Source organism: Cebidichthys violaceus, unplaced genomic scaffold, assembly GCF_023349555.1.
Source record: "Cebidichthys violaceus isolate CVI_PGR_0920_01 unplaced genomic scaffold, fCebVio1.0.p SCAF_8, whole genome shotgun sequence".
Classification (NCBI taxonomy): domain Eukaryota; kingdom Metazoa; phylum Chordata; class Actinopteri; order Perciformes; family Stichaeidae; genus Cebidichthys; species Cebidichthys violaceus.
The window spans coordinates 7,601,302-7,629,177 of record NW_027176964.1 but is presented as its reverse complement, the minus strand read 5'-3'; the positions used below and the strand labels follow the sequence as shown (position 1 = coordinate 7,629,177).

Here is a 27,876-nt window from a genome sequence, read left to right as displayed (position 1 = left end):
ATGCTCAGATGTTTGTTAGCGAGAGCCACGAGGGAGTGAGGGAAAATAGGATGCAATTTGATACAAAGAAAAAAAAAAGCAGTGTACACTTTTGATGATGATGGTGGTGTTGTTGCCATCATAGGTCTTGTCTGACGGGCTAATTGTGTTCACAGACATTAACACTCATACAGAAGTATTTTATGTAGATAATGAAGGGACAATGAAGCCATTTTCTCATACAGTTTTTAATATTTCCATCACATGTGCAACACAAAAAAATGAGGTCTGCCAAATACAGAACTCCATATTTGTACAATACATTTTAATAAGATCGGAGATAACTGTCCTTTTGCTGCAGGAGATGGTGATTTCCTGTAAACTGTACGAACAACTCTCAATCAAAATGTCAAAACATTAAAGTTTTATACAAAAGTGCATCTCAGGTTCAATGAATGCAAAACATTTACATAACAGAATGGTTTAAAGTTTCGTATGCTGCCACAGTGGCTTCCAGCTTGAGCAGAGAGCGACGGGTCAATGCAAAGAAACAAGAGGAGTTTTTGGGCACTCTCCAGGAGAGCCAGGGACCGAGTTTTGTAACCACGCTTTATCCCCAAAACAGACTGAAATTATGTTCAGTCTTAATGACCCCAAATCCAAATGGATTTACTCCCCTACTGCGAAAAAAAATATGTATAGATAACAAAACATAAAGAAAAAAAAATATTCCAGTAATCTCCAGGCTTCAACGAGCAGTAAACATTGACAACAGAAATGTACAGGTTGAGTCAGTGGGCTGGAGATTTCCCCATGCTCTGAGAGCCACATGGGAGCTTCACGCCTCTGTTCACGAGCCAACCAGAGGAACTAGCCTTTTCCAAATCTGTGTCACTGCGTTTGCATATATCAGCATCCTGTCCTGTTTTTCGGTTCTCTGCGTTGTTCTATCTCTCTGTTTTTTTTGTTTTTTTTCCTCTCATCTGAACTCCGGCGCAGGCAGTGCAGATTAGACACACCGCCGTTCTCAGCTGGTCCTCTGGCAGCCATGTTACGACACAGGGACAAGATCTCAGCCTATGCTGGTGAATCAAGCTTTTCTACCCCATAATGATTGACCACGTCAGGATACAGAGTGACATACTGCGCAGTAGGAGTGGCGCTGATGAAAAGAGTCCTCCTAACAACACTTGCCGGCTCCTACAGCTTCCTACGCTCTGGGTGGCACCCTGTTTCTCCTTTACACAACTGGTTAAGTCTCATCTGGTCTGATTGACAATGTCATTGATATTTTTTTTCTCCCCCCCCTTCTCTTTTTTCGGACAAACATTTTGAACTGTACATTGGCAAATACTGTATAAGATTGCAATATAGCTGTAGTTAAGCAACACATGAAGAATTCTATGTACAAACAAGTTGGCTTTTTCTTTATTTTTGAAATAATGGTTAGTAAAGAACGGAGAGGGCACTTTTATGTTCTTTCCCCCCTCTTCCTTTTATTTTCTTTGCCTTTCTTTTTTCTTGCTGTGGCATGGTTCCTTGTGGTGAAACTGAACCGAAGGTTCAGCGCAAGACAGTCAGTGGGAAACTGCACTGATGGTAATTGGCGGTCAGACATTATTTTCTGCGTCACGTGATCCTTGTTCTTGGCCACGGCGCTGATCTTTGCCATGTTAGCTGCTGTGCTGAGTCAACGCGTGGTTCTGCAAGGACACAGAAAGAAACAAGGGAGACATTATGATCACATACAACAAATGTATCTTTCAGTTTCCTTCCCTTTCATTAAAAAGGACAGTGGGGCCATTTTTTTTATCTACCATAACGAGAACAATAATGCTGTACACTTAGAGACACAAAAGACATATTTCAAATGGTATGATTGACAAACACGTTTGATTATCTTGACATTTGAACGAAGTCATCATTAGGCTTCCATTATTCAGATCCAATTAACTTGCACAGGAGTCGAACAGCAGTCTGTGTGGATTAATAGCAGTTTAGGATTAAGCAAAGTTAAGTCGGGGTCTAACACAAAGGCATAAGACCACTGACCACCACTAGCATCGCACTCCTCAGAAAACCTGCCTCCCGATCAAAGACTGTGTGCATGGAAACAAATCCAGAACAAGACACTGGCACACCTGATGAAACAGCATCCTTGGATCCAGTGCCTACATTTATCAAAATGTGCTGTAAATGCACGGTACAGAAAAAAGCAGTCAAGAAATACTTTGTGCAGGTGAGGCCGTTGACGATTTGATCCTCCACACTTCTGTAGATATGTAACGGTGCACAATTCACTAAGACGGGATAACACGCTGACAATATCACTCTGTTTTGCTGTATCTCCCAAATTTATGCAGGCACACACACAGGCCGTTGAGAGTGGTTGTAGTGGGGCAGCTGTGCCAGGTTCTTTAAAGGGAGTGTGGACCAGGGGGTGTGTAACTGGTGTCCCTGGTGGGCTGAATCCAGGTCATCTTTTGAAGTGACTGCTAATCCCTTTAATGCAAACTACATGCCCCACTTGCTGCGCTCTGTTTAAAACACGGCCTTGGACTCTCTAAACTGGCATGGACTAGACACACCTGTCACAGAGTCATCAGCATGCATGCATGCACAAATACACACACACCTCAGCGCACACATACATTTTTTCCTGCACACAGGCACAGAATTAAGTGCACAAGCATGCGAGATGACAGTTTTACAGCTAAACTAGTTTGAAAATAAGGCGGTGAGGGAGAGACGATCTAAAATGATTACCGCAACCTCAGAGAGAAGGTTTACCAAAGCAGTCACCTTCAGTCCTGTTGGTGCAGAATCCCTCGGGCAGTTCTAGGAGACGACTATTAGTCCCCCCCCCGCGCGCGCATTCATTCCTTCCCTCTTTACCCTTTCAGCTGCCTCCATATAAAGCATTTAAACACCTCGACAGCTTTCCTTTCAGCTAGGGCGATTACTTCCCGACAGGTGGGGTAATAAGCTGTTTGACGGGGGAGCAGGAGTGTGACCCCTGTAAGGGTTAGCGTGGCTCGCCTGGGCCCTGCTCTCCCTTTTTTTTTAAGAGGCGGCCCCGGACAGCTCCTCTGCTTCCCGCTCTCCTCTCTTGCTGAAATAAAGCTCCTTTAAGTGAGTCTGGGAGGAGACTCCCCACGGGACACTCTCTCTCTCTCTCTCTCTCTTGCTCTCCCCACCTCACCTCCTCCCCCTCCTCACACTCCACCAACCCCCTACCCCCCCGGTGAAGACATCCTTGGCGTTGCTGAGGAGGGACAGGAGCACGGCAACCTTATTAATGAATGCGGCCCATTACCCGTCAGCCTGGCTCCTCGGCGACTCCCAGAAGCCCCTGCAGTACGTGACTTCAAATGGCAGGATATTGACACGAGGAGAGCAAAGCGGCTAGGACTGAGTGTGTGTGCCTGTGTGTGTGTGTGTATTGCGAAGAGAGAGAAACAGAGAGAGGAAAATTGTGCTCAACTGAGTGTGCATGCCTTTGTGCGAGTGTGCCAGTGCATCTAGGTGTGTGTGTGTGTGTGTGTGTGTGTGTGTGTGTGTCTGTGGACCCCAAAGGAACGTAGCTCCTTGGATATAATGTAGGGCTCGTAACAGCTATTAGAGGGGAAAATAACCCCTCTGGGGAATGGCTCCCCCCTCTGCATGTCCCAGCTCCGTCTGACACACACTGCATTCTACCTTTTCCTTAAACATGCCAGGAGTTTTCTCACTGAGGGCTTTCTCAAGGACGGTGTTAAACGACTTCAGTGGCTGTGGCAGCCATGCAGACTAAAGGGAAATAGAGGAAAAAGAAAACCTTAAAAGAAGATGAAACTGATACCTTTATCTCTGTGGATACTAAACTCTGCAGTGTAGCTATAAACTGTTCTGTGTATGAGTATGGAGGGTGGAAGGGAGAGGGGGGAATTCACTTTCCAATCTTCATCCTTGTCAAGTTTCTTCAAGTACCTCTGCATCGGCGGCGGCTCTGTATAAGTTAAATACTGACAGTACCCAACCACAAATGTCAAATTCGATGTGAAACACCCAATTCAGATCTTAGTGCAATAAAATGACCAAAATGTCCACTGCCCCGGCAAGGAGGATGTCACTAATGGTGTCACACCAGAATCACAGCAATTTAGGATTAGATGCCCTCCATTAAGCCTTTTAGCTCTCATCCTAACTCCCTCCTTCAATGCCACCCTATTCCCCCTGAAACTCTGCCATTCCTCTTATCATCCATTTCCTTCCCTTCTATCCAACCCTTAATCTCCTCCTCGATCCTTTCAACCACCTGCTGGCCACACAGGCCTGCTGCAGGGCCCAGTTAGCAGCAGTGTTCAGGTAAACCATAGCAGTCAATTCTCTACTAAATTAAATTTTGCTCTGATCAATAATGCGCACCCGCTTCTCCCTTATGAAGACTGGCTGCATTGGCTCGGAGCGAGCCTCCTCCTCCTCCTCTCCTATTCTCTCATCGGCTCTGTGCCACCGTTAAAACCACCACTTTCATCTGATTACATCACCCCACTGCAACGCCCTCAGGGGTAGTGGGAGAGGAGGGGGAACATCCGGCAGGGGTCTTGTGTACTCATGCAAACAGGTGCAACATGTCTTAGGAATTTAACACTGCCGCAGAGAGGGAGAGGGTGAGAAAAAACGGGGAACGATTGGGGGAAGAGCAGAGAGATCGAGACAGAGCAAGTTGGCTGGGGAGTTGATTTATTAACTAATCATTCTTTATGTCGTTCCCCATTGCTCTGGTCTCTCATCGATAGCACCCGGTCTCCAGTGAGGCAACAGAGGTGCATCTCTTACATCAGCTCTGCAAAGGAAGTCCAGTGAACTAACACACATCCTCTCTTTCATCTGATCTCGCTGCATTAAAGACAATCCTCACATTGTCCAACATCACAGAGAGATGTAAAGCCTAATCGCAAGCTAACAATGTTTGATGAGCATGATGTTAATACCTGCAGAGCACATGTTAAGTAGCCTACATTGCGTCTGCTCTTCTACCTGGTGTTATCCAGCATGTAACATTAAACCCAGGCTTTATCGAGCGGTTAGAGAGCTGAGTGAGCAGTAACGACTTTTTAAGCCATGGCCTTTTCAAGGCATCTCTCGCAAACAAAGCAGTGTGCACTTTACACAAGCGTGGAACTGACCACTGAATTAAACTTGAAACTTGAATATGTAATGTTACGCATCCCTCAAATTCTAGGACCTGTATCTTCAAATTTGAATAATTTTTTTACATTCATACATCATGTATCGCATAGAAATGTCACCAAAATTATATTGAGTGCGTGAACTAACACTGAATAAAATAAAGAAATGCATGAATGTGGACAAGGCTGTTAACTAATACAACTGAAAGTGCTGTAAATCCTTTCTTTTAATATGCTCTATGTATGTCAGTCTTCCCAAGTCATTCTCATTCACAACTCGTCACATGCGGAGCCCCTGGCGTCACTTAGGTTAAGCTAAAAAAAACTACTTGGCTAGGTTTAGGAAAAGTTTGTTACGTTGCTTAAGTAAAAAATAAGTCAATGTTTAGTTTTGGTTTCACACCGGACACAAACAGCAGCCTCTTGGGTAAAAGACCATCCATCCAGCCATCCAATCCTCCTCTCCACTGAGTGAATGGATGACCGGAGCGGTTGCTGTGAGCATTTTATATTGTCTCGGATGGGTTCACATTAGAATTAGTTGAAAGCCTGGTGCGTCTCATTAAGACCCTGTAAAGGGTGCCTTGCATCGGTATTTGACGAACTGTGCATAATTACTGAGCTGATATTTTGGTTATTATGTAAAGTAAGAAAAAAACTAGAATTACCACCTCATAGTTGTATGCCTCCGTATGGAAAAAAGATGTGCTCAAGGCGTTCTTTAAATATAGCATTCATGAGAATCAAATGGACAAAAGCCAGTGACCTTTGACCACAAAAATGTTTTCAGCTCATCCTTGAGTCCAGCCAAATTGACTCAAATTTGAAGAGATTTGCTCAAGGTGTTCCAGAAATTTCACGTTCACGAGAATGGACCAGACGGATAAGCCGAAAATATAATGCCTTCGGTTACGCCTGTCGCTGGTATAAAACAAACAAACCTAAAATGTATTTGATCTTAATGTGTACAGGATATAAAAAGGTATTGAAAGTCAGAAAGGAAGAACTGCAACTATTGAACAGATTATTAGGTTGGCGTATTCTCTGAGAATATTGTAATTTTAAATTTCTGACAAATGGAAAACTTATTTGCATTAGTTAATAATTAGTGAAAGAATCAAGACATTTACTTGTGTCTGTTGACCTGCTAACATGTGCTCGTAACGGTAAAGCATGGATGTGCTAATGTGAGTCAAGTAAGTCTTAGTTACAGTAAAGATTACTCATTAAAGAAACTATTTAATTAGAACAGTGAAGCACATTTATTTTAACCCCTGCGGCTAAAGTGTCTTATTTAGTTTATCTATAATCAAAAATTTGATGGAACAGTCAAAAACTGTAAACATCCCCCTCTAAGCTCTGATTAAAAGTCTTATCAGTCTGTGCCGAGTTCCTCCAACCCTGCATGCCTGACATACGGTAAGTCTGCATAGCTACATCTGGAGCATGGGGAGTGTGCACAAAACCACTGAGACCTGTGCATACCCGTAGTCATCACTCAGGAATTTAATTAACGCACAAGAGAACGTCATCAAATGATACTAAAACAAAGAACCTGTGGTCTGTCTTTGAGTTTCCAAGCTGCAGGGTGACTTAAAGCAATCAAATGACTTGGATATTTGAGCTAATGCATGTCTGTGTAATGATTGAAGGCTAAACAATGGACAATACCGACCCCGTCGTGTCTCAGGTAATTTTGCAAAAGTTCTGCCACCGTGAGAAGTGCTTTCTTATTGCTCAAAACTGCTGTGGAGAAAGACAAGAGTGCTGCATTCTGCCTTGATCTTTAATGGTGTGTTGAACTCGGCCCAGTATTGACTCAGTCCTCCCTTTGTGCATTCCCTACTGTTGACCAGTCCACTGAGGGAGTAATCCTTTCCTGCTTTGACCTCAGGCCAGGCTTACTGCTGGCTAGTTTGGCCAATGAAGAACACAATCAAATAAATAAATAATACAGCAGTTGGCATTCTCCACAGTCATCACTTATCAGGCCGTAGGGAGGGTTGACCCCAAACACTGTTGTGCCACAACTGGCCTGGTCTCCTTGGTAACAGACTGTCTTGTTTGAAGTGAGGTGCCCGGGGAGTCATGGTCATACAGTAACGGCACTAGGCAAGGGTGGAGTTGACAACAGCAATGTATTTCAATGTCTTCCATGTGTGTCACTTTGCGTTCAGTCGCATTTGCACTGAACGCTTGTAAAAATATATATTACATCCATAGTGCTAGAAACGCTTTGATTAGATGTCTAACTACCCCGACCAAATGCTTCTGAGGTGTAACCGGAGATGACGGACCACCCTTTTTGTGGGTTGGTGCTTTGTAGCTCCAAATGATACTCATTACCCTGTCTAAGTAGACAAGTGAATGGTACTAGAAACACACTATGCAGTGATCCCGCTGTTTGACTGAGGTAGCAAAACAACTGCACAACTGCTGTGTTATTATGGGGCCTCATTAAGTGAGGAGAGAGTGGGAGATGGGGGAGAGGGAGAGAAGGAAAGCAATAGAGAGAGGGCCAGCGAGAGGGAGGAGAAAAAAAAAAGAGAGGTAAAAAAAACAAAAAAAAACACTGGAGAGCGATACAAACCGTAGTCTGAGGTGATAGCAACACACAGATGCCTTTCCAGCCAAAATGAAGACTATGACTAAAGAACCCAATTAAGGGCTTTCTTAGGGGAGCCATCTTGGGAGGGGGATGGGTCTTCCTGGGACATGAGCCCTGGGCTACATCCTCTAATTAGACAGAGCGAGGGGGGAGGATCTCTGCCTGTCACTGGGAGGGAGATGGGGTCCATGGGGTTCCACATGTCAGTCCCAGAAACAAAACACAATTACTCTCACATTTAACCACTTCAGTCAGGGACAGACTTTGACTAGGGATGTTACAGAGCGTCTGGCCCCCCTCCCTCTCCTGTGCTGCTTGATATGCCACTTCACAAATGCAGAGATTTCTGAGGACTAAATTCTCTGCTGCATTTCCGCGCTCCTATCGGAGAGCGAGAGTCGATCTGCACTCGCATGTTTTCCCACCGAAATGGAGGAGCGAATCGGAACATTTGCTTTTAATTGACGAGTATCATTTCAACATCCTTTTCCAAAACTGAAGAGACAAATTACTTTAGTGGTGTGACGCGTGAATCTGAAATTCGAGTGGGAATAATTGTTCTAATGCTGTTTATTTTGGCCTCTGCTGCATTTTGTTAACATCAACAGCATAATAGACACTTGAAAATCAAATCACTACAGGCAGTAAATTAAACCTGCAGTGAATTTCCTGAGAAGCGCCGAAAATGGCATTCATCAAAGTTGCTGAAAGACTCAACTAAGAAAAGTAAAGGAGACATGTTTGAGGGAGAGATCTGGTGATGGATTCTAGCACAGTACACCAAGCGTCTCCTCTTTGTTTGGATTTAACTTTCCCCAGTGGTGCAACACAGGAAAAAGAAAAAAAAGGAACAGCTCAAAGGCTTCTGGGAGTTTTTGTCATGTCTCCCTCCAGACAATGTGTTTGCATGCACATATCATACCCTGGGAGAGACAGACACAAAGACAAATACATACAGCACGCACACAGATGTATACACACACAGAGAAAGAGAATATCCTCCCAGGATCATTAGGTCTGTCATGCTGTCTAATTCTGATCCACCTACAAAACTAGAACACCACTATTGTGATACATCACTAGTCATCTAAGGGTGTTTATGTCCCCATTTACAGTGTGTGTACAGTGTTGTACATAATTATAAATAAGCTTAAATATTAATGATGGCGCCTCACAAGCAGCTGTTTTTTTTTCTTCTTCCTTAATTCATTGTTCTTTTATTTTGTAGTGCAACTTTTTTGAAATGGTGACAGAATTCTGAGCACCTGGGGTGATGAAGAAGAAAACAAGTTGTCATATAAAAGGAAAAAAATATATATATATGCAACTTTCAAAAGCGTGAAGAGCTGTCACACTTGGCAGATCAAGATATTCTGAGAAAATGGGGTGTTTGAGAGCCGCTTAGGGACAATCACACAAAGCTTTGCTTTTGTGCGACACTTTTGGGACGTGGGGCAGTTGGGGCGTTTTTGGGGGCATGTTTTAAAATTCATAAAAAAATAGAAAGAAGAAAAAAACTTCTGGGAATTCGGTCTCTGTGCTTCACGCTGAAGAGTGCCATTCTTAAGACTTCATGAAAAGAAAGGTGGATAAGAAAGGCCTAAAATATTGTTTTGAAGAGCCATCATTCATAGAATGAACTCAAGTCATTCCATGCATTATAATATTAAAAACACAACACGCTGCATACACACTTTGGATGCATTTAACCCATTTCCTGCAGCTGTTTCCTCTATAGCTCTCTCTGCCCAACTTACTCCCTTCTCTGCGGCTGTCCATCTCTAATTCTTTCCTCCTCTTTGCTGCCTTAGACATTATGACATGCATAGTTGTTTACACCTGGTGACCGTGAAGCCTATAAATATGCTTAATTAAAACAGTGGAATTGGTCACAGCTTGGCAATAATGGCTATCACACGGGGAGAGGAGAATCTCATTTGTGTGGGGAAGTAGAACGTGATGCAGATGTGCTCTTGTCACTTTCAGCACTCATTAAGGCCAGGGCGCTTTGGATCGTCTTTGAAGGAATCCTTTTAAAAGACACTCCAATTAAGGTATGTGTCCTGCGGGCGTCTGAGGAGAGGGAGAAGTAATACGGTACCCCAGTCCTTCCACTCCTCCGTCGATCGCGGCACGACTTAACACATGACTTACAATCTCGTGTCACTTCTAAGCAATGATAATGAAATTGGACGATTGAGAGGAAAAAATAAATAATAGACAGCCCGGCTTAAAAGAACCGAGGGAATCTCGCGCAGAAAATGTCATCTTCACTGTTACTGTTACTTCAATTTCATTGTCTTGTCTGGTCTTTGGAGGAACTGGAATCTTTGGGAGAGAAGCCTCTGACTGCAGAGCCCTCTAGTACGCCGCATCTCTGGAGAAGCTGAACTTGTGGGTTTTCTTCACAAATGAACTGCACTCAGAGAAATGTCAGATTTAAGCTGTGGCTAATACTGCACACCCATCAGTTAATGAAGCTGGTTAATTAATCCAGCCTATAGCAGCATTGTCAGTGTCTCAGTTCCTTTCGCATTGTAAAAAGCTATAAAAAGCATCCAACTGAAGCCAACGCAAATGTTTCACATTGCAATATGGACTTTGCTAGAACCTAGCAACATTGTTTTTCTCAAAAGGGGGCTGCTGCTTTTTAATTTTCTTATATCTAAATTTAAAATCGTAAAACAAAAGTCTCTTATTTGGGAGAGAGGATGAAATGAAGCCATGTCTCCTAGTTGCTCAAGGGGTGGGCAGTAGTTGAGGGTCAGAGAGAACGCTGCACAGCCAGCCAGCTTGCCCTCCCCATCAGCACCTCATGAAATATCTAGACTTTGCTCCATATTTTAATGGGGTGAGGGAGAAGGATGCGCAGGGTGGAGGCTGTGTGAGTGTGTGTGATGGTGGAGGGGAGTCCTCTGGAGAGTTTCGAGGGGAATGGTGGTCTCTGCATCTCAGTGCTTATTTTTTTTTTTGGTCCGTGAAAGAAAGAGGAAAGAGGGAGAGAGCGAAGGAGAGCAAGAGAGATTATTCTCCTTTGGAATCTGGATTCTGGGGCACACAGGCCCAGGAGTCAGTCAATCTGGGCAGTCTGAGGGGGGCGGCTGGGCGGGGGGTCCTAGGAGGGCTGATTAGACGGATGCTCTCCCATCATCCATCTCGACAGGCTGGCGAAAATTGGCTAGCCCCTCGCAGGGTAGAGTTCACGGGGGGAGGCAGTGGGGGAGGATGTGGAGCGGTGCACTGGATACCTGTCACAGCCTTTGGTCTGTTTCAGGATCTCAGCAGCAAATTAATAAAATATCGTTCCTGCTTCCCTTTACCTGCCGTGGCAGCTCTCCCTCTCGCCGCTGCTTCTCCCTGCTTGCATTGGCCCTTTGACCCCTCCGACTACTGTGAGAGATGAGGAGCCCAGGCAGCCTGCGAGTGGGCCAGAGTGTCAGGGAGAAACAGGGAGAAACTCCAAACTCAAGACCCGGCAAAGGGGGAGAGCTTCCACTTCTCGCGCTGCTGGAAGACAGCTCCACTTCAGACGGACTGACAAACGACTGCCCCATGTCAGGGAGACATTTTGAAGTGTGATGCATGGGAAATGGCAACCGCAAACAAACAACAACTAAAAACAAGACTCCAACCTGCACTGTTTGTGAAGGGCTTCAACTATAGACAGTGAAAGTGGCAAATCTAACATCCACCAAGTTCAAGAGTTGCGTCTTCAGATAAAAAAGGAAGTTGGTCACGGTATAAATAAACTCACAACGTGTATTTTTCTGTGTGAATGTGATAAGAAACAATACGTATGCGCGCATTCCAAAAGAGCAACATACTGTATGTGTTTGAGAGATTGTGAGCATGCACTCACATGGGACTGCCTTTAGAGCGGGCGCAGGTTGAGCGTAAGGATCATCTTATCCCCCAAGCTCATCCCCGCTCTCCTTTCATGAGCCCCCGTTTCACAACAAAGTGCCATAGGTCTTTCATGTTCCACTCTTGTCTTTTCACACAGGGTGTAAAACAATATAATCATGCATGAAACAACACCTCCGGGAAGTGGAGATCACATCATTCCCCAAAAAAGGCAAAAAAAAAAAAAAAAAAAAAAAAAGTAGTAAAAACATCCCCAGGTTAGACTGTTTACAGGTGCCTACACCAAACCTTGGCTGTATAGAGAACACGCGTACCAATCAGAGATGAAAATGTGATATATTGGAGGCCTTGGCATTAATGAAAAGACTCCATGTTTGGTGGAGCACGAGGCTTGATAAATAACCTTCCACGGCTTTCAAATGTCCAGCAGATAATGATCACATTCACCTTCCTCCTGGCAGACACGCGCCTCTATGTTTACAAACTGAATCTCAATATGAAAATCGTTGCCGATCAATGGGCAGCCAGGCCCTGGATACTTCCTCTGGCTACCTGCTAATACGCTGTGCTGCTAATCCAAGTTTCGGATAGATGTACATGGAGGATGAGGTCAGGAGCTTTTGATTTCGCTCTGCGCTTTAAGGCGAATTAAGAACAATTTCAGTGATTGGACTGAACGCTTTTGTGATGGGCTGCTCATTTTTTAATGATTCAGTTTCAAAAGGTAATAGAAAAAGATTCTGGATATGAGAAGTGTGCCGTGTGTAAGGCAGATAATCCCCAAAACAAAACAGAGCTGCTTGAAAACACCACCGCAGTGAAATAATATAATAAGGTCTGTTTCATTTTTTCAGCTCCTCCAAGGACCGGAGAAAAAGATTGCTAGAAAACGGATTATCTCTCTAACGTTGCAAGTTCATAAGTCCAACTACTAACTTTGTTGAAGGGCAGATACGGTCTCCCAGAGGACAAAGCTCATATTTAGCCATGAGGCCTCCTCTGTGATTAGGAGGGGAGATGCAGGCATATTGACTCAACTGTGTTTTTGCCTCTGCACTGCATGTAATTACCTCTTCAAAAACGAACATTCCACTAATCCTCTAATTCCAGATATTTTAGTGCTCTGCTGGTCTAATAAGCAAATCAAATCATATCTGCACATCACAAATGAGTTTTGGAAACGGACCGAAATAATTCCTTCTGAGTCTCTCATCCCAGCCGGGATGGAGGGGATAGCCGGAGTGCGGTGAGCGGTGTTTAGTGTTTGTTAAGCTGTCATGTGTGATTAGTGGTCGCAGCTTCTTGCTGGTGGCCCTTTTTTTTTTTTGCAAACGCCAGCCCGAGGCTCACCTGTAACTCTGTCTGGAAGAAGAACTTCTGTGGGCACTGCGAGCAGTCGTAGATCTTATCCTCCTGACCGTGAGCAGAGAAGATGTGCTGCTGGAGCTTATTGGCCTGGACGAACACTGCTCACGTGTAAGGAGAGGAGACACAGGGAGAGAGAAGGAATGTTAGAGTGAGACTTTCCCTGAGTGTTGTACACAACGCATTTCAAAAGATGTCACCGTAAGATGCCCATACTCTTTGCTTCCTATTGTTGACTGTGGTAAATTAGAGTAATAGCCTGTGTTAAGGGGAAAAAATGGCAACATCATAATTGCATCTGCCAGAATAAAAATTGAAGACAGAGTATGTCAAATGGCAAGGAAAATTACTTAATTACAAACAAATGAATGCACTATCAACAAGAGAAAAAACATTGTTATGAGCAATATAATTGAAAAAAAAAACCAACAGAACAATTTAGATGTTAACTGTGAAGCTAGAGTGGTCATATTTATGGCACTAGAGCTAGCGAATGCATAATGTTTTGGTAATAATGATGCTCTTTATTTAGCACTACAGTGGGGACAACAAGCCAGCAAATAAACAACCACGAAAAAATTGGCATGGCTTCAAGTGCAAAACATGGCCTCCATTAGTCTACATTGCTAATTATATTGACAATATAAATATTCATGATGTTGCACTACTTATTCATGCAGGCTCAGTCTACATTCACCATCATATAAACACACAACTCACTGGAACTTAAAACATATACCATACATTTGTGCTTTAATTAAGCCATAGTCCACACTGGAAAGCTAAGGGGGAGCCATTTGTGTGCATCTTGAGTGTGTGTGTGTGTGTGTGTGTGTGTGTGTGTGTGTGTCTCTGCATTCTCCAAGGAGCACTTCAAACATGCCGTTTGTTATCCCAGACCCTTGTGCTTTAAGGACGGCTGTCTAATCTCAAAGGTCTGGATGCTCTGGAAAAGTTAGCATGTGGGGGCTTCATTTGAATTTCTTACAGCTCAAAATAACTTTTTCTTCTAATGCATGCACCGGGGGGGCCACAAGGAGAGTAGGGGAAAACCGCACAGCCACAAAAGGTGAGGTGTCTGTCGGAGATGGCTTTGGGGTCGCTGCAGCCCTGTGGCGGGCCTCCGCAACGTTAACGTGTCCCAATTTGAGCTCACCTGGGAGAGCGGTTATTAATTATTGAGCTGCGTACACTTGAGACACACTCGGTTTCATTGAATGTCACACTCCTGACCTGGGAAATAAAAGTTTGGATTCAAAGCAGTCACACTGTGATGGTGCTTTCAGACTACTAATGCCTGGGTGACAGCTGTCTCTGGAACATGGCGGCATGTTAACCAGAAATGAACAAAACTCCGCTAATGAACAAACAACTCCATGGTCCATTTCTGAAACTAATGACCACAACAATATGAAGACAAACATAATTGTAGATAGATGGCTGGTTTTACGGTCCGCTACAAAACATTGCCGCTCAAGGTTAAGGCCTTGGCTATCATGTGCATTTGTGCCTCTGTTATGCTCTAAAAACGATGACAATTTTCTTTGTGGGGAATACATGCTCTGGAAGACAAAATGCGCTGATAAACAATAGCTTTTTTCTTTCGCTGCGATTTGTCTGCATATACTGTACAGAGGCAGGTCACAGCAGCCGCAGGAAGCCTTCATTATGTCTTTGGCTAGCGGAGGAAAAAGTCAATACAGCAAAAATAAAAATGGATTTGAGACTTGGGGGGCCTTCAAATACTGTACAATAGGGCCAAACACAACTGAGATGTCAAGTTGGCTGATGCTCGCTGCTTACGTGAATATCTGGTCCAGTTCCAGTATGAGACAGATTTAATCAGCTATGCATTTACCAATTTATGGCTCTGCATTCATTCTTATGCGAGTGGATAATGGCAGCTGATTTAAAGTGCCAGAGCCTCAAATGCACTAATGGCACTTACAAGTCTGCTGTAAGAACAATAAATACTAAATGGACTTATGACATTTGAGGCAGCAATTTAAATGGCTGCTACTTTTTAGCTAATTCATATAGTTAAGTTTTGACGTTTTTGCAGGCTTGGGTTATATTTATGATTAATAAAGATGATTGGAAAATGCAGCGAATGCTAATATTAACTTTGGGAGCCAGAATGAAGACTCTTTCTTTGCTTTGTCTTCATCATCAAATTAGCATGCAACATGTAATAAAAGGATAAGCTGAGACGGGCAATGAGGGGACATTGTATTGGAATTCAGCAGCATGGGTCACATATGAAACATGCCACAGCAAAGTCCATTGCGAGGAGAAAGTTGTCCTGGAGGGTTAAAATGAGGACATGGAGGAACGGGAGAGAAATAATCCAAAACACATCCAAACAGGATCAGTGGCCGGCCATTGTGTCGCTCCCTGCTGAGAACGAGAGAGAGAATAAGGGAGGGAGGGAGAGAACTTTGTAGAGTTTGTTGGCCGCGGAGCCAGAGCAGAGCGGAGCTGAACAGAGCGCTGAGCCGGGTTGGGCGTCAGGGGTGTCAGGGCTGAGGGGGCTGAGGGGCCAAGGTCTCCTCGCTGTGGGGGATATTAAGCCCTCTGATTAGATCTCAGGGGCCGCCCATGGCAGACGTCTCCTTTACTACAGGCCCCAGCTCATCTTTATTTTGGCAGGGTGGTGCTCTCTGCAGGCTGCACTGCACCAATACTAAGCTGTTTGTGCAGGCAGGGAAAAAAAAGTTTATCCTTTTTCCCCCCCCTTTCTCCTTTTCATTTATTTATTCGTCTAGCCTACATGTGTTCGTTTCTGCTTAATCCAAGAGTTCACAATGCAGAGGCTGATCCAAGTGTTCTGAGGCAACACAAACACGTCGGCTGTGTAAGTTGATTTGGCTTTACGAGCCGATAACTACTAGTTTTGGGTTAAAGCTAAGCCTATGTCGTCGCTTTTGGATGCAAGATGTCACAATTCTAACACCGCGCACCAGCAGAACGTGGGCAGCAACCAAACAACAAGCCAATTAAACTACTGTATTTGTCGAGACTATTGTGGATTTGAATCCTGTAGTTTTTAGAGTTTGTACTTCCCGCTGTGACATAAGTAAAAGAAAAGTGTATACACACACAGACACACACACGACTTTCATCAGGCACACTTTCTTCTGTTTTGTTTGTCTTAAGCACATATTCCCAATCACAATTTCCACACCAGCCCTCACCAACGCTCCTAAGGGTGCAGGCAGACACTTCTAGCTGCAGGCTCCCCCACTTCTGAAACCTGTCAAATCTGTCCTGGGAGAGTCAGCCTCCCTCTCATCATCCAGGGGCTTATGGACCTCTCTCCATTTACCCTCCCTTCCCTACACAGTTCTCTTTTCCTCCTTCTCTTCCCCGCTTTCATCTCACATCCAAACTTGCCAGTTGCAACCCTCCCAGCTTCCTCCAAGTTTTGTCTCCTTTTCTCCTCTATTTTGTCTCCCCTCATCTTACCGACTACGACTTACTTTTCCCCATTCTTTTTCCTCTGGTCTGTTTTGTGGTATGTTTTGTCCTCTCTCTCCGCTCCCTTCAGTGCAGATTGAGGATAATCAGGTGTGTCAAAGAATGACAATCACTCCCTGCCTCCCAGGGAGTTTTTGGGTCACGGCGGGTAGATCAAACCAAAACATGGGCATCGAGTTGGGATGATTTTTTGAACTAAGAGTAACCTTGTAAATCTGAGCTTAATGACCCAGCTGCTATTACTGGTACCACCTACTTTGATCAAAGTTTTGCTTTCATGGTCAGACTCATTACGTCTGTAACGGGCATCCTTTTAATCTGTAAATAAAGTTTTTGGAATAGTGCATGCACTGACTCATCGACGCTTACAAAACAAAACTGGCTGAAACTTCATGGTGAATTCCAAAGAGTAGGCTCTGGAAAAGCCCAAGAGTAACTATTAGAGTAGTAATAACAATTAAGAGGTACTCATCCTTGACTTTAGACTTCTACACCGCTACATTTTAGAGAGAAATATTCTACTTTTTCTATCCCTACTTTGAATATTAGGATTAAACATACAAAATAGAAAATGATGCATTGTTGAAACATTAAGCAACCAAAAAGTAAAATGAGCTAAACTTTGAATAAGCACCAACATAAAAGTGCCTCTTATGTGTTAATGCATAACAATCCAGGTAAAAAAACTAATTATGTGTAATGAGTTGTTTTATTTGGATATTTTCTACTTGTATACATTGTGATGACAATACTGTATACTTTCCCTCCAAACCAAAGAAACAAATGATACCCTAATTTGTTTTGCCGGTTACTTTTAAGGGAAACCAGGGGTTCACTTCCTGAATCCCATGTGTGGTTTGGTTTATGCAACCAAACCACTAAGACTAAGGTTAATTAAAGATTGTGGTTTTGAATGAATGTGAAAAAAATAAACGCGTCCTGTCTTGCAACATTTATCTAAGACAAGAATCATTCCTCAACCTTAACTAAGTGCTGCGAGTGCCTCAACATAAGAAGTTAATCATGCTTCAATCATTGCTACTTGTACTTAATTAAAAGATCTGAATACTGCTGCTGCACAACTGTAAGGTAAATGTCCTAACACATAATGAAAAATACATACATTTGTCCAACAATATACTGTAAAAGTCTTTCCACTTTCTGCAAAGCTCAACTTGAAGAAATATATTCAAGGACAGCTGTCAGGCAAACTCTCAGTTCCTCCTTTTCCTCCCAGTGCTCTGACTTCATTCTGGCTGTCCCGTGCATCCCCAACAGAGGGAGGCCTTTCAGTCCATGCATACTCTCCACAGCCTGCCTTCTCCACCACCATGGGCCTTCGCCCATCTGTCTGTCTGCTCTGCGACCACTGTCCTGAGGGTGCATTCTGTCTCTCCCCCCTTCCCTCTCCCTCCCAGCATCCCTCTCTCTCATGCTCCGTGATCGATATGGACGCGGAGGGAGAGGGGGGACCTGTCTGTCAAAGCCGGCGGTGGAAAATGAAGGCTCAGATGAAGGAGGCATGCTCTGGATATTAAATGCCCAGACCCCTGTGAGGGGTAGAGGGGTGGGGGGGCTCGCGGTGGGGATATATCAATAGGCTTCTGCTAAAAGAGAGATAAGGCCGAAACAGCAATGAGAGAAGTAAAGGGAGGGGAGTAGAGAGAAAGAAAGATGAGGCAAATGAATAAGAAGCCGAGCCGCGAGGTGGATGAAGAGGTAAGAGATGTGCAAAAATATATTTGAGCCAAATGCAAAACGTGAGCTAATGATGTTAATTGGGTGTGTGGGGGAGGGGGGGGGGCAAAAGAGGGAAATGAGCTGAGGACCCAAAAAAGTACGAGGAAGAGTAAAGAGCTGAGAAGGGAGAAAGAGTGAAGAGCTGAAGTTAACGACTTTGCAGATTTCATTATAGAGATAGTTAACCCTGTTGACACTGAAGGAGGGCGCTATCCTCTCAGGAGGAGTCCGGTCCTTCCACCTCCACGCACAGAGACAGATGAGATCATTACAGCTATCAGCACCACTGCCATCCACAATTAACACATCTCCTTTTCTTTCCCCACTCCTCCATGCCCCCCCCCCATCTCCCCTCCGCTTACACTGTCTTCCCCCCTGCTCCCCTGCTCCCCCCCCCCTCTCACCTCATGACACTTCTTTGGCCTTGATTTGGAGGCAATTTGACTAAATAAAAAGCCACATGCAGCAAACTGTTCTCCGCTTTAGCCGACCCGCTTGCTTGACCTTTCCCAACTCATTTAGAACCCATTTGCCTTTTCACACTAGAAAAAAAAAAAAAGACAACTAGGAAATTAAAAGCTTTCCATATTGAGAATGTAAATGTCTCTAAAAATGTACATAAAAAAACTCTACCTTTCCAATCTTTCTAACAGTTCATTAGGTTGCAAGCCCATGATACACACACCCACACTCGTGCACACAAACACAATGCATACCTGTGAAGCAGACCGGACACTTGAAGGTTCCTCCCATGCCCTCAAAGCTGTGCTCAATCAGGTGGCATTGAAGCTTCGCTGGTGAGTCGAATGACTGACTACAGAGCTTGCATTCATGGTTCAATCCTTCCTCTGCAGAGGAGAAATGACAAAAACACAAAGAAAATCATAAGAAGGAAAATAAGCAAAGCGTGAATGGTAGAGGTCTCACTCTGCCTTGTGTCTTTTCTTGACTTCTTACACATGAAATTTTGAATTCGACAAATTTGTGGCAAAGGCCCCTGCCTGTGATTTTCATGAGACAGGAAATAATATAAAGTGTGATCTGCTCCCATCAGGCATAAATTAGATGACCAGCTGGGGCCTTGCACTTTGAACATGGTGAGCGTCGTCTTTTTGATTAACTTACAGTACATGCAAAATCATTTATTTCTAGCATCTGCAAAAGAAAACAGATTTTGAAGGAGGTCTACATGAAGGAATTTGTGCTTTGAGAGGTGAATAAAAAATGAACAGAGAAAGAACAGTTAAATAGTCTCATTTCAGATGTGCAGAGTGTTATTACTATAACTGCAAGGACAAAATTATATTAAAAAAAAAAACTGAAACCTTCATTGTATGTCACCTAATAATCTTATCATGTCTCCAGTGGACATACACTGACTGTCAAGGTTGGCAAAACAACTCTCCTTTACGACATGCTCACGCGTCAACATTTTTAATACAGTGATACGACAGTTATTTCAAGAGCACAACAGATTCCCAGTTTAACCGCTTGGCATTAGAATTCCCTGCACGTCTATCCAAACATTGCACTGCCTCAGCCGAGGCCGCAATAAATGTCGTTCAGACTGTGAACCTGCACACTCGTTTGCAGCACAACAATCTGCTGACTCAGGCTTCCAGAGAACTGCCCATCTCCAGTGCGTCAATAAAAGGCCTATACACTCTGCCATGGGGCCAGACTAGTGCTCTATCAAACTCCTGCCAACGCTGACATTAGGCTAGCTACTGCGAGGGGGTGGTGTGGATACACCGGGGACTCATCGAGGGTTTTTCCCCAGGTCTCCACAGCCCGGTGCCCACCACATAGGCCCTGGGTACCAGAGGCACAAATACGCAATCCAGCTAAACAGCTGTGCCCGGCGCGAGCTCCTGGAGGATCCAAGTCAAGGGTTAATCGATTTAGGCAATTGTCAGGTGAAAAACAGTGCAGTGCAATTACTCAATTCCTGCTTTGTAATTTTTTTCCACATTTATATTTATTAGGTTATCTGTCTATTGTAAAAAAAAAACACTTGAAACTAGTCTTTTTGTTGAGGGATAGATTTGTATGTAGGTACTTTGTTAAATATATTTTTGTTTGTTCAAAACAACGTTAAATTTTCCTGTTTTTTTACTAAAAGCTCACCTGATACGGGGGTATATATTTATCAAATAAATTATAGTGATAGCTGCAACTCAGTGACCCCTGATATTTCCAGGACGAGAGGGGAATGGAAACATCTCCTGTAGCGCCAAAAGAAACAGCGTGTAAATACTGAACTTTCTCCTGTAACATATTACCACATGTCCTTTTTACAATCTTTTCTCAATAACATAAACATATGGCCTTGCATGCTGCATAAGGCAATATCTACTGCATAAAATCAAATCGCACAGTAAGTTGTAAGCATCAGCACAGGCTGACAGACTATGCTCCCTCATGACCGTCTAGTAAAAGGTAAAGGCCGATCAAAGCAGCTCGTACTAGTTTGAAAGGGACCGAGTTGATGATGTGTTCTGCAATCATGCATTTGACAGATGAGATATTCTGTGGCCCACATGTGCTTCAGGGTGTAGCAGCAGGCATCAGCGAGAGAGGGGGAGGAGGGTGGCACGAGTGCGTCCAAGTAGCCGTGCAACGTGAACGCCGCGCTCTTTGATCCCTATTCAGTTTGCTTATTTGTGCGAGGGTGTACACTATGAGGTCAAGCTCGCTGCAGGGTTCATGGATCTGTTCTTCTGCCATATGTGCAGCCCTCATTTGACCCCGGTGCACAACGCTGTCCCTTCGGAGACCTGGCCTGCTTCATTATGCAGATAACTCTGCACCTGCCTGACTGACCTTGTGTGCATGCATGTGTGTGTTTATGTCTGTGAGCAGGTGCATCATGGGGAAATGGCAAAGAGATATGTATACAGTGTGCTTCCATTTTGAAGAATAAGGCTGGTGTTATTCTATATTTTTTTATTGCCATGATAAATAAATACCATTAATGGATTGTGATCAGCAATGTGTTAGTCTGTGTCTACTTTCCTAACCTGACTGTGGCTCTTGGGCCTTAGCTCACTCATTCCTGCTAAAGAACTAGGGGAGTAGTAGTTTTTACCAAAAGTTACCAAAATAGGACTAAATCGTGCATTTGTTGGGAACTATTTTTTGTGCATAAATACACATTTGGTGTGAAGGATGGTGTATTTGGGATCAAAATGAACTACATTACAATGAACATGTCACCCAGTGTACAGGTGTTATTCAATGACGTGTTCTAATAGTTTTTGGACAACAATGGAGGTCTATGGCAGTGAGCAGTGAGCTACAGGATATCTTTGGATACACACACAATACTTGTGACAAGGATTAATTCAGTGTTGGATTTGGTGTTTTAATGGAATTTATTTTTGATAATTCTAAAAAGTTGTTGATATACAGTATACATGTATATATAAAATACAACATGACTAGTGATGTGTTTAAATTAGAGTTAGTACATAGTTCACCTACATTCTCCATATGTTTATATACAAACCTAAACTGAAAGCGTGCTGCATGATATGTATAGACAGATAGAAAGAGAAAAGAGGATTGACTGTGAGATGTTATGAGTAAACTGTACTCTGTTAGCGTTCCGTTGTGACGGAGCCTGTGTAGGGCTGGGTTTGCATTCAGCAGTGTAACAGGGGTTGAATCAAGTTGGCAGCCTGTTTCTTAGTGAGAGCCAGGGGAGGAAGTCAGCTCAATCACCCCTATATGCTGCCTCATTGGGCTGAGGTCACTTCCTGTCATTCCCCCAGCCCTTCTCCAGAGCTGCCCAATCAGCATGGCCCTGCATGGTCCCACCCTCACCCCGTTCTATGCACTGAGCAGACTCTGGATATAGTTACAGGGCCACATGGGACCGTCGGCTCTCTCTCCCTCTATCCTCATCTCCGTCTCACTCCCTCCTCCAGCTCTCTGTTTCCGAGTCTCCCGAGCGTTCTCCGCTGCCACCACCCTGTCCCTCCGCACTCCAAAGAAAAATCCTTTAGATGAGAACTGCTCCTGTGCCTGCTCCCTCTAAGCATCCCTGACACCAGCAAAGTAAGCCCATCTGCATATCCACAGGGCCTCGCGTTCCTGTGGCTCATGGTTTATGTATTTCACAGCTCCTTAAAACACAAACGCCTAATATCTCTCCCACGTGGAGGACAGGAGAGGGAGAGAGGAAAAAAAAAACTACTCAAAAAGAATGGTCTTTATTTCTCTGCGCTGTTTACTTTTTTTAAAATCCCGGCTGAAGTTCATGTGCTGTTGAAGGTTGTTTGGGACACTGGGGCTTGCGGGTCTGGCTTGCATAGTTTAGTGAATGCTTTATGTAACAACGACACAGCTGCAGCATATTGAATTCTGTATGTTTAAGGCCGTCATAAAGGTGTCGGTGAATATGATAGAGATGTCTTGGTTTGCTTAGAGTTTGAATGCAGAGCCATCAGCTGACAGTGAGTAAAAGAATGAACTAAAGTAACTAAAGACAGTCTAACTTTCTGATAATAGTGTGTAGTTAAGTATAACATAGGGCATTGCTTAATTAAAAACTGTCCCTCAGCTGATTCCGCTCCAACATCACCACTCCCCCCCGCCACCACTGCCCCTTACTCTATTTAAACAAGTCTGCTGAGGAGCAATTTGAATTGGAGGGGAATTCAGGATCACTTTTAGCATTTGGCTTTGGAAGAGAAAAATCTGATACTTAGATTTACACTCCCCTCTGGGGCATGGTGAATGGTTCTCTGAAGCTCACTCTTAGAGGGACCCATGCTGCTTTGTGTCGCGAAAGCAGCACACTAACAAATGATATTAAGAACATCAATCAAGGCACTTCTTTGCTGAAAGTAATGAATAAACAAGTGGGAGAACAAATTGAGAATATTTAGTGGGCTGGAATGGGTTGTTTTGGAAAAGCCAGAGACAGAACTGCCATCATAATCAAAGTTGGCCCAGTCGAACCGATAGGTCAACACAACACAAAGTTTCTAAACTGCCAAACCGTACCATAAAGGCAGAAAAATACCTGCTTGGAGCAATCTTGTTTATGAGGAATTTCACCTTTAGGTAGAGTTTGCTTTCCGTTCCGTACCATCTGTTTCACAATAATCAGCCTGATGTTGGAGTTGCATGTTAATAAACCAAGAAGATTTGGTTTTTGGCGGACTCGCTGCCGTATATACAACCCACTACGGGATTGTGGATGGTAGCAGAGTAGACAGCTTCAGGCCTGTAAACAGTAGGTGGGTTTACTTCTCTCTTCTCTCCGCGGGAACTATCCATTAACAGATAATGGGGGGAAAATCAGAGTGATTAAGGCCCAGGGAATTATGGGTGAATACAAATTGACTCCACCTCCGTGTGGTGCGCTCTCTTGAGGTAGAAGCACTGCTCATAAGGAACAAACTCATTTCAGAAGTACTACAAGGCCCATTAAGGCCCGGAGAATGCTGCAGATGGGGGTGGGAAGGTGGTAGGTGGGAGCGCAAAGGGATGGACTCCCCCCGGACCAAAGCTGATTGGAGAACTGGTGCCTGGGGGGGGAACGCTGCTAATATCTATTTCCTGCCTCCACAGTTCGAGAATGACAGAGTGAATCAAGTGCAAAATGTCAAAATTAAAGTACAATATTTAATCATAGCACCTCTAAAATTCACCCCATTCTATCAATGAGTTAATGTATTACACGAACAGTGATGGAAATGTGGTCGAGTGCAAGCTAATAAAATCAAAGAGATTGGAAAACTACTGCAGCATGAAAGGCGAAGCTTTACTTCAGTTTGCCTGTAGGGAAGTGGGCATGTAAAATACACACTCTGTGTCTGCAAGAGAAAAAGCAAAAGACGAGCAAAGCGAGGCATCGAAGCCCTCGTGTCAGGGTCCCAAGTTCGGTGCATGCCTGACGCAGTTTTCCAACCTCCAGAGGGAGAAGGAGGGGTGAGGTGTTGGCTGTGACATGTCACTGATAGCGACGCCCTCGCGCAGCAAAAGCAAAGGATTCTGGGGGAACATGTCTCTGGGAGAATGTCAGCTCTGATGCATGGCGGCTCGTTGGAGGTGCTAATCAGAGCAGGGCTAGGCTCCTGCTAGGATCAGCCACTCTGCGCCTACATTAACCGCCTCACAGCTCCCCTGGCTGCCCGGGCCAGAGGTAGAAACACCAAACTGACAGGTTTTGTGTCGAGATAAACATGCGTAACGCTTGAGCGGATGTTACAAAAGGTTTAGCAGACTAGAACACCTTTTGGAGTTAAAAAAAAACATGGGGGACAAAAACATAAGGACACTTCTCCTCCCTAAAAAAAACGCACTGAGCAGACATTTCCACTCGAGTTATTTGCCAAGAGCCCCCCGTGCATGTGTGTTGAGCGATACTCTGTAGCAGCAAATAAAGAAACTAAAGCCAAAAGTCTTTGTTGAAGCATTAATATCAGAGACAACAGAGAAAAAGGCACCTAATTCCCTATAGTATAAGGAGTAAGCCCCCTATTCTTCAATGCAAGAAAATGCATCTCTTTACGGATGGATAAAAAACGCCATCGCAGAAATGGGAGAGAAGTCAATTTTGTCAGATTGTCAATGCATGGCAACAAAAAAGAGATGATTTTTCTGGAATATTATGTTAAATGACATATCACCCACTATGCATGCACTCTGTAAGATACACAGCTAGCATGCAAACAAACCTTTTCACTTAAAGAGAGACACAATGCACAAAAACAGTCCATCCAAAATCTATCACAAAAGTTACAAATTTTCGACGTAAATGTCAACGTGTTCGGCAAACACATCACGGAGGTTCCCATAGAAACGAATGGACTACCTGTTGACACGCATACGTACACAGAGCTATGTGCAAACGAGGAGTGAAAAACATGCTGTGCTTTGTGTTTCTCTATGCATTGATTTAGTAAGGTCTTCAAAAGCTTTTATGACTCAACTGTGTCAAGGCGGCATGGCAAACAGTGGCGTAATATATAAAAAGAGGAGATAATCTTTCTTTTCTTTCGTATCACTGTTACATCTCATTCACTCAAATCCTGTAGCAAAGTAAGAAAGCCCAACATAGTCTTTATGAAATGACCAAAAGACTGCAGGACTATATTCCAGATTTTGTACATGTATGCATTTTTAGATTTGAAACTGCTCTGAATGTAGTGTATCACCGTGCAGCCTGCCAGAGGGGAAACTGGTAGAACCAGATGAAGCTGGTGTTTGTGTTTCAGCAGGACCACTGTATGCTTTGAAGGATGCTCTGCCATTTTGTGTTTTGCCTGGACCACATTACCAGCTATTCTTACAGCTGAAACCCACAATGGCTAAAACTCGGTCAAATGAACAGTGTGTAGGTCACAGAGGCAGAAGAAAAGAACAGAAAAAGAGAAGGGAGAAATCCACAACAACAAAGGCAAGAGCCGAATACTTGTTAACGAATGATGTGTAGGCGCTGCAGCTGCAGGCAGGTATGGAGGTCCGTCGGGGACAAACAGTGCAGGCTGCTGAGATGGATTGCATGGGAGCGCCGGACCCCCTGCAGCCACACAAACACCATTCTGCACTGAAATGCTCTAATTTACTCTATACATGCCTATTCTAAATTGCTGCTTTTTTTCTTGTTAGAAGGAAATAAAGGTCAAGTGGCTATGCCCTAACTTTCCAAGACTCTTGTGCTCAATCACAGTTGCTGTGCAAAGTAAGAAAAAATAATTACAAACAAGTAAAGAAAGAGTAAAATGGGCAACAACAAAAAACATTCTGGCAAGCAAAGAGGAGAGAAGAAATGAGGTGTGAATCTAACCAGAATCTCTTTCAGTTCTCAAAAGAGTGAATGGCCTGAATGTAAGAAGTTAATTATGGACACATGCCCGGCTTTTTTTCCGCGAGCCTCACTGTGGCATTGTCGGGCTGAGGTATGCGGCTCTATGGGGTCTGTGGTCCACACAAAGGAACGGGGAAAGAGAGCGTTGCGGAGAGGCCCCTTGGCTGGGCTCACGGCATGGAACACTGTACAATTAGCCAGCCCCTGCGTTCCACCGGCTTATAATTATCAGTGCTTGCCTTAATTGACTCCCTTAGCCTGCTGCAGAGGGACCCCCCCCACCCCCTCTCCTACCCCCTTCCCCCCCTGCTCAACGCAGGCCGCCGAGTGCCACGCCGGGCTCTCCAAAGTCATTTAGAAAAGCGCTCATATTTTCGACACAAAAAAAGGGGGAACATTTGGTGAGAGAGAATTCATCATCAGGTGTCTAGAGGTTTTCCTTAATAGAAAAGCTGAGTCCCACTGAGTGCGCTCCGTGTAGCGGCCAGCCACGCATGCTCAGGACCAGCAAGCCGCCATTCGCAGCGGGCCACAAGACATTAGCATAATTTTATATAACACAGGCACCCGCGCTGGAAATTTAATACATCTCAGCAAATACGAGACAGGCGTTTTGCATAATTTTTTTTCTCATTCTCCACCCAGCCTCCTCTCTCCCTTCTATCTTCCTGTCCTCGCTCCATGTCTCTCTCCTGTCTTGTCTTCGGTCTTGCCTCACTCCCTCGCTCTCTGCCACTCTCCTTTGCTCCCCCCCTCCTTACACAACCACCCCTCTCTCCTCGCCCCATGGTGCTGCTCTCACTAGGAGAGGGGAAGTTCATTACCTCAGCTAAATCAGAATTAGTCCCTTCATTTTGACGGGGCGAACTTCATTAGAAAGGCCCTTCCTTAATCCAGCAGGGAGAACTGATGAATCTACATGGGGGCAATAATTTGCTTCACACAGCACATTCAGCCACTTCCTCCACAATGTTTCCCCCTTCCTTTTCTCCGTCTATTTGGCTTTATGTACTTATGGTTACATTTTTATTAGATCTACAGGAAAGAAAAAAACCTAAGAAAGGAAAACACCTGCATATAATTAACTAATGGCAGCAGAGAGGGTGTAAAGAATGAGTTATGCTATTTGGAATGTCCCGTCTCCCCAACAGGCTTCGGGGCCTCTGGAGCAGCCATGGTTGACTTGGCCGGCACTCAAACACAGGCTGAGTGAGCACGGCAGACAGCAGACTGGGTCTGAGGTAACTATTCACGATGATTTTACAAGGCCATGATTGTGTTCCAGTGTTTGTAATCTTTCCCGTGCATGTGGTTACAGCACGCAGAACGATAACAAACAAATAAAAGAGGAGGATAAATAATTTGCTGTTAAGAAGGTTCCTCCTTTTGTTTTCTGGTTTTCTACACAACACACAGTTTTGCAAGGAACTCTAAGGAGACGGAGTTGTCCAGATCCTTAGCACAAAATAGAGAGCGAGGAGATGTGAATCAGGACAGACAGCCCCTGACTGCCATACCACAGTGCCTGGTGTCAAACAGATGTGCAGCTTGGCAGCTACACTCCCCAGAAAACAGAGAGCCCACGGATTCCAGGGTGTCGTTGAGTCGTGCTGCCCTCCTCCCCTCTCAGCACTCCTCCGTCCCCCAGCCGTCCCAACCACCCCACACTGTGCCCCTGCAGTCTCCCTCCCTCATCACCTCCGCACAGGGGTCCCCTGACTGGTAATCTCGTCCCTCGAATGTGAAATCTCCGACAGCGATGCCCCGCGCTTTTACCCCCTACCTCCGTGGCTGATGGGTAAATTGGAATGGCGCTCCCTGCTGGCGCCGAGAGCTCTGAACAGACA

At 44.4% G+C, this 27,876-nt stretch overlaps 1 protein-coding gene across 6 annotated transcripts in view; it reads right to left on the bottom strand.

Moving 5' to 3' along the window:
• Positions 1-217: 217 nt before the first annotated feature.
• Positions 218-27,876, bottom strand: part of LOC137892417 (zinc finger protein 521-like) — a 91,287-nt gene continuing 63,628 nt past the window's right edge. For all 6 annotated transcript variants that reach the window (XM_068737511.1, XM_068737512.1, XM_068737506.1 and 3 more), the window contains 3 exons: positions 18,924-19,055; positions 12,976-13,091; positions 218-1,682 (listed from right to left, as the gene is read on the bottom strand). In XM_068737511.1, the coding sequence (XP_068593612.1) occupies positions 1,653-1,682; positions 12,976-13,091; positions 18,924-19,055 (278 nt within the window). In that variant the 3' untranslated portion in view covers positions 218-1,652. The remainder of the gene's footprint in view (positions 1,683-12,975; positions 13,092-18,923; positions 19,056-27,876) is intronic.